The sequence below is a fragment of the Culex pipiens genome, chromosome 2, assembly GCF_016801865.2.
Source record: "Culex pipiens pallens isolate TS chromosome 2, TS_CPP_V2, whole genome shotgun sequence".
NCBI lineage: Eukaryota > Metazoa > Arthropoda > Insecta > Diptera > Culicidae > Culex > Culex pipiens.
The window spans coordinates 83,162,618-83,169,853 of NC_068938.1; the positions used below are offsets into that span (position 1 = coordinate 83,162,618).

A 7,236-nucleotide genomic window follows, 5' to 3' on the forward strand; every position below is an offset into this window, starting at 1 on the left:
GAGTAATTTAGTATGCATCGCCAAAGTTTCGTGCTGAAGACCATCGAAAGAGTGGGTGAAGCAGGGAGAGAGGCAGGATGGGAGGTTATTAAAATTATGCGCATCGAAAAGCTTCTGAAAAGCTTTCAAGGCAAGAGAGTGGGGGATGTATCGATTTTATGCGGTAACACTTTTGCGTAATGACATTTTGAGCCCAAGCGGTTGATGAAGGTCACCAGCTGTAATGAGCAAAATTGGAATCGTAACACCGGTCTGATAATTGGAATGGATCGAACAATCCTGGCAATTAAAAATGACTTGAGGAATTTATTTTTGCTCATTAAAACGAATTTTATACGTTGACTTAGTTATTCAAAATTAAACTCAAAATTATGAAAAATGAAAATGAAGGTATTTACAACTTATGAAGCTATTCTACACAGTTTTTTTTTTTCAATTGTGTAATTTTAAGTGATCACGTCAAATTGAGTAAGGTTAAGGTTTAATAAAATCACAATAAAATGTTTGGTTGATAGTTTTTTATTGATTTGTAATAAAATGTTTCAAATGTTATCTAAATTCAATGAAAGTAGTTTTTTTCACTGAAATTAAACTAATTTTGCAACAACAATAATTTTTTTCTTAATTTGCTTAAAAAATTGTTCTACTGAAAATTTCAAAAATATTAAGATATATATGAATTCTGTATTAGTAACAGATAAAACATGTAACTTAAAAACAAAGTTAATCTGTTTTCAGTGCAAAACTGTCCAAAGAATCCGATGATACAGTACGTTTTTCGATTCGAACTCATTTTCTGCGTGAAATACTTTACACTTTGAGAGGATTAAAACAATACTTTTTTATCAATGTTTCCCTAACAATAATTAACTATTTTTTTTAGAACATTTCAAAATTTGGTGAAAACTACTTTTTGAGGTACTTTTGACACTTCTCCACTAAGGTCAGTATGGTTAATACCATTCATTTTGAATTTAATAAGTATTATCCATTTGGAAAAAAAAACTTAAACCAAACAATGTCACCCCGTTTTACGGAAGGATCCTACTTGTTCTAGATTAATTAAAAAATAAATAAAAACAATATCAATATAAGGAAGGCATCAACCACTTTGAGGTAGATTCGTTACGTTTTCAAGTTATTCACAGCAACATTGTGGGATATGTAAAATGACACATAAATAAATGAAAATTTACACATTTTCAGAAGAAAAATTACACATGTTCTGACAAAAAAAAAAACGTCATCAATTCTCGATGTAATTTTGCCTTGGTTTTTCCATTGCACAGTGGTCCAGATCGCAAAATTAAGTGGAAAATGGATTTTTCGAAAAATGGTTAAGTTTTGGAGCTTTGGTGTCTTCAGAAGAGTTGTTGCATATGGAAAGGGGCAACTTTTGGTTTGGTTGAAAATTAGGGTGGTTCACGATTAGGGTGATTTTGGAAATCTAACTTTACAGGAATATTTTTGGGATTTTTTTTGTCTTCTAGAAAGTTGTTGAGCTTGCCATTTCAAGCAACTTTGTCGAAGACACCAAAATTTTATCTCGTAATCTACGCCTTCTATGACCAAATTTATAGAAAGCATCTGAGCAAACCTTCAAAAATCAGTTTTTTGAACGTGGCAATTCAGGGTTAAGTTTTAGAGAAAAGTGATGTTCTGAGCACTTTTAGAGCTCTAAAAAACGAACATTTTTATTTGTTGACATGCCAATTTGGACTTAAGGGTCAAAAGTTACAGCCATTTTAAGGTAAAAAAGATGCAAATTTAAAACTTAAATATCTCAAAATGGCGCAAGCCAAATTTTAAGCACTAGGTTGCATTTGAAAGAGGAGATCTAGCACTACAAACGCTGAAAAAATCTCAGAGGTGTTTTTCTTTAAACTCGAGATATCTTCATTTGAAAAAGTCTAATTTTCAAGGGAAAATCATATGGGACCACCCTAACGAAATTCGAAAAATGTCCAAATATATGTTTTTCCATGTAATTTTGCCCGCTGAATCCGAATCTGCCCTCAGAATTGAGCCAAAGTATCGAAAAACCGAGTTTTGGTCATTTTTTGGGTTTCCATGTAAAATTATCATTTATGACCAAATTATGACCAAAACTCGGTTTTTCGATACTTTGGCTCAATTCTGAGGGCAGATTCGGATTCAGCGGGCAAAATTACATGGAAAAACATATATTTGGACATTTTTCGAATTTCGTTAGGGTGGTCCCATATGATTTTCCCTTGAAAATTAGACTTTTTCAAATGAAGATATCTCGAGTTTAAAGAAAAACACCTCTGAGATTTTTTCAGCGTTTGTAGTGCTAGATCTCCTCTTTCAAATGCAACCTAGTGCTTAAAATTTGGCTTGCGCCATTTTGAGATATTTAAGTTTTAAATTTGCATCTTTTTTACCTTAAAATGGCTGTAACTTTTGACCCTTAAGTCCAAATTGGCATGTCAACAAATAAAAATGTTCGTTTTTTAGAGCTCTAAAAGTGCTCAGAACATCACTTTTCTCTAAAACTTAACCCTGAATTGCCACGTTCAAAAAACTGATTTTTGAAGGTTTGCTCAGATGCTTTCTATAAATTTGGTCATAGAAGGCGTAGATTACGAGATAAAATTTTGGTGTCTTCGACAAAGTTGCTTGAAATGGCAAGCCCAACAACTTTCTAGAAGACAAAAAAATCCCAAAAATATTCCTGTAAAGTTAGATTTCCAAAATCACCCTAATCGTGAACCACCCTAATTTTCAACCAAACCAAAAGTTGCCCCTTTCCATATGCAACAACTCTTCTGAAGACACCAAAGCTCCAAAACTTAACCATTTTTCGAAAAATCCATTTTCCACTTAATTTTGCGATCTGGACCACTGTGCATTGTTTATAAATCACTTACATTTTTTCTAATTGTTTCAAAACTGTGTTGTTTATAATGTTAAAATCCCTTCCATCTTTTGTCGCGTCAATATTATTTTGTATTACGTATTTTTCAATAACTTTTTCTTTTGTTGTCTTTTTTAACCGTTTAATATTAAATATAAAAGATGAAGTGAAACAAACATTGACAAAGTCACATGAAACAATTAAATAAACTTGGATAAGGGGAGAGTGAGAAATCAAAAAAACCTACGGGTAAAAAAAACTGTAAAAGATTGAGTAAATTTGGAAGGTGTTAAACTGGAGATTAAATATTTCATCTTTTATGATGTAATATGTCATGCTTATTAGTATTTTTGAGTAAATTTTATCCCACATTTTATCCCAAAAATTCAATTTTGAAGAACTTTTCCCTTCTTAGATATTTTTTTAATTTTTTATATGATTAAGTGACCAAATAGTGCCAACTTTTATACTTTGAACAGGAAAAAGAGTTTAATTTTAGAAGGTTGAAATTTTGGTTTGTTGAATATTACCTCTTTTTATGAATAATTTCACTTTAAAAATGTGTAAAATGTGATCCTGATGAAAATTCATCGGAAACAGATGAATATTCACCAATTCCTGATGTAATATTGCACAATTTTTTGACACAAAATCTGTCACCATTTCCTGATGAATATTATCAACATTTTTTTCTATGTAGGGTATGACGGGTGCTTAGTTTTTTGTCATGTTTTGTTTTTTTTAGAAAAAAAAAAGATTTTTGAAAAGTATCGAATATTTACACGAAAAAGCTTCCAAAAATCATTTTTCATAATTTTAAACCTTTGTAGGGTCATATCTCAGCAATCAAAGGCCAGATCTACAATATTCCAAAAAGGAATTGGAAGAAAGTTTTGCTCAGCCCTTCAATTTTTTTAAGGACGTTAACCCTTAAAAAAATAAAATGGCAGGCACATTAACTAGGAAAAGGTAACATAAAAATGGCTTTAAATAAAAAACAAAAAAATTAAATCCATTAATGATTAATATTTTTAAAGATCAATTTTCGATCCTTTGAAAAGTTGACCGAGCCACGTAGCCCAGTGGTAACGCTTCCGCCTCGTAAGCGGTAGATCGGGGTTCAAATCCCGGCTCGGACCAACACAACTGGTGATCTTTTCCCTTCTGGAATCGATTGCTTAGTAAAGGGAAGGTAGTGTTTCGTCACAAACTGGACCTTATCACGACACCTTAGGGAGGCGACCTATGGAATGTTAACATTAACCTTAACATGTTAACATTAAGTTGAGAATGAATCTGCCACTGAATCCGCTTTGTAAATGCCGGCCCCGATACTCTTCAAGGGTGTTCCCCTCAGGAACTGGGAAAGATTTACTTTTGAAAATAACAATTTCTGAAAATTCGTAAATTGGCAAAAACTAAACGTCCGTCATAACCTATAGCTCAAAAGCTGGCACTGTTTGTCCTCTAAAACATATCCAAAAATGGAAAAAGGTAATTAAAAAATTCATATGAGCCTAACATAGTAAAATGTTCAAGCAGATGTAAAATGTTCAGAGTTTTGTGATAAATTGAGAGCTATGCGCAATACAACAAGTTGAATTCAAGTCTCCCCACTTTCCCCTATGGCAATTGGAAAGAGAAATAAAACAGCAGCTTTAAAAATCTTAACTTTATTTCGAGGAACCAACTGGAACAGAAATTTAGTATCGTAATGTGTTGTTTAAACAGATGAAAAATTTTCAAAACGTTCATTATGAAATTCACAAAAATGATTCAATCTGGCAAGCCCCAGTCAGTTGTGAGATTTAAGCAAGTGCAGTTAGTAGTAGTTATCTGAAAGCAAGTAGTAGTTTTTTGGATGTTCAGAAGAGTGAAAATAATTAAAATGTTTTGATTTGCAGAAATCTTCAAATGAACGAAGCACTGTCAACGAACAACAAATCTTGCTTTCTACGCACAGCGCAGGTGTCTGTTTGTGCAGTTGTTCTGATTGCCTTGATCACGTACACCTCTTCGTACTACTATGAGCGACCGTGGACTCAATTGCCTCAGTTTGGATTTCTTAAAAGACTCCAAAGAAAGTTTATCAAACCTCCTCCGCCTCCAGGGACTTCCTGTAGCAAGAAGAATGTCACGTTTAGTAAAACCACAGTCGGTGATCTGTACGAAAGCGGACATTCGGACGATCTCGAAAACTTCAGCAAGATCTGCCCCGACAACGGACTCTCAATCCAACTTTTGATGCTCGTCCTCTCCGCGCCCACTCATTTCGACCGGGAGGCCATCCGGAACACGTGGGGCCACCACGAAAGTCCCGATGTCGCAGTCGCCTTCCTCCTGGGAAACTCACAAAATCAAGGCGTTGAAGACCGCCTTACGGCGGAAAACGCCCTCTACGGTGATGTTATCCGGGGGCACTTCCACGACACGTACGACAATCTCACCCTGAAGACGGTTTCGATGCTCGAGTGGACGGGGGTGCACTGTTCGAAGGCTAGGTTTTTACTTAAAGTGGACGACGACATGTTCATCAACGTGCCGAAGCTGGTGGAGTTTGTGAAAGCTCGAGTTGATGTGGGGAGATCGATTTTTGGGCGGTTGGCGGATGGTTGGCCGGCGCTCAGGGATCGCTCCTCCAAGTGGTACGTCAGTTGGGAGGAGTACGGACTGGAGAGGTATCCGGCGTTTACAACGGGTGAGTTTGATTTGAGTGACGTTTTTTGGGATTAGAACTAATCCAAGTTATTTTGAAGGACCTGCGTATCTACTGACCGCGGATATCGTCCAGGACTTGTACTGCGAAGCGCTGGGAATGCCATTTTTCAAGCTGGAGGATGTGTTCGTAACGGGGATGGTAGCGGAGCGATTGAATGTATCCCGAATTGGAGTCAAAGAGTTTTTGAACGTAAGGGTTGAGCCGGAGGCTCTAGATCACTGCAGGCTCAACAGACTTATCTCGATACATGACTTGGGTCAGACGGAGCAGCTTGAGCTGTGGAAAATGCTGCACGAAACAAGCGATCGCTGTTGACGTGTTGTTATCATTATCTTTTTTTATTGTTTTTCTAATAAAATTTAAAACTAGGCAAGTGACGTTTCAATCAATCATTGTTTCAATAGTGTTCAACACAGTTAAAAAATATAGTTATATTATATCTAGGAATGTTGACAGATTTTGTATCAGAAAAAAATGTGCAATATCACTTCTAAAAATGTGAAAGATGACATACTTTCTACGTGTAATTTGACACATTCCATGTAAATTGATGTAAAATTAGATCGAAAGAGAGGTACTCAACCATCATACATTTCAACAAATTTTCAAGTTAAAGTTTCTTCTAAGATGAAGCGGCTTATGACACCTATAAATATGTAGAAATATGTGTTGTTTACAAACATTGGCCGTTTACTCAAAGTGACAACACATCATATAAAATGTTTTATTTTACCCCAATCAACATTACAAAAGAAAACGTATTTTTTGCGAAATTGTGTCGTTTAATTTGTAAATTTACATGTTTTTGTGTGTAATCTCACTTATTACATAAATTGAGGTAAAATAACATGCAAAGAAAAAAACATTGTAAATCATGTAGGGGAGAGTGGGGAGACTTGATCCCCGGGGACACTTGATCCCAAGCCTGTATCTCATCAGCATGTGGGTAAAACAATTAGCTTTGTTCTAGTGAGTTGTGCAAAATTAACTAAAACTCATTGTAGAAAACAAAGAAAAAAATTGAAAAAATGTTTAGATAGAGTTACACACATTTTTCTAAAACGAGCTGCCAAAAACTTCCAAGAGATCTTTTTTCTTTGTTTTAGTATGTATAGAAAACACTCAAAAATTATTCAAAAAAATATTTTTTATACATGAATTGTTTGATAAACTTATCAACTCCAAAACCCTTACGCATTTGATGTTAAATTTATCGTCATACTATTTTTACAATCAATTGTTTAAAAAAGTGCGTTTAGGGAGACTTGATCCCTGCATTTTTACAGTCACTGGAATCAGCCTCAAGATTAATTAATTGGGCTGGGTTTTCATACATAGTTTCCTTTAGTATAGTTGTACATAACTAACTGCAGTTTGAACCATTTTTCAAAAGTTTTGTAAACAAAAATTTCCAGCTTTTGTAAACATGCTTAATTTTGGTCTAAAAAATAATATTTTAAGTTTTCAAATATTTTACATACTAAACTTGATATATTTTGAACACAAACGTACAGGTTTTATGTTAAATTGCTGTAACTTATAGAAAATTAAAAGTTTGGATGAATAAGAAACATTTTGCTTAAGATTTCTTCAAAATGTTGAAAGGGGGATCAAGTTACCCCTAACATTTTTAAAATGC

At 34.4% G+C, this 7,236-nt stretch overlaps 2 protein-coding genes across 4 annotated transcripts in view; one reads left to right on the forward strand and one right to left on the reverse strand.

The window, feature by feature from the left end:
• Positions 1-7,236, reverse strand: part of LOC120422610 (uncharacterized) — a 280,146-nt gene that overhangs the window by 119,613 nt on the left and 153,297 nt on the right. The window lies entirely within an intron of this gene.
• On the forward strand, positions 4,324-5,754 carry LOC120422612 (lactosylceramide 1,3-N-acetyl-beta-D-glucosaminyltransferase-like). Its single transcript, XM_039586106.2, has one exon. It carries the CDS (start codon positions 4,793-4,795, stop codon positions 5,609-5,611), a length of 819 nt encoding a protein of 272 aa, XP_039442040.1. The 5' UTR covers positions 4,324-4,792; the 3' UTR covers positions 5,612-5,754.

What these genes read in the sequence shown, in the direction of transcription:
- LOC120422612 (XM_039586106.2), top strand. Translation starts at nt 4,793, where the DNA reads ATGAACGAAGCACTGTCAACGAACAACAAATCTTGCTTTCTACGCACA.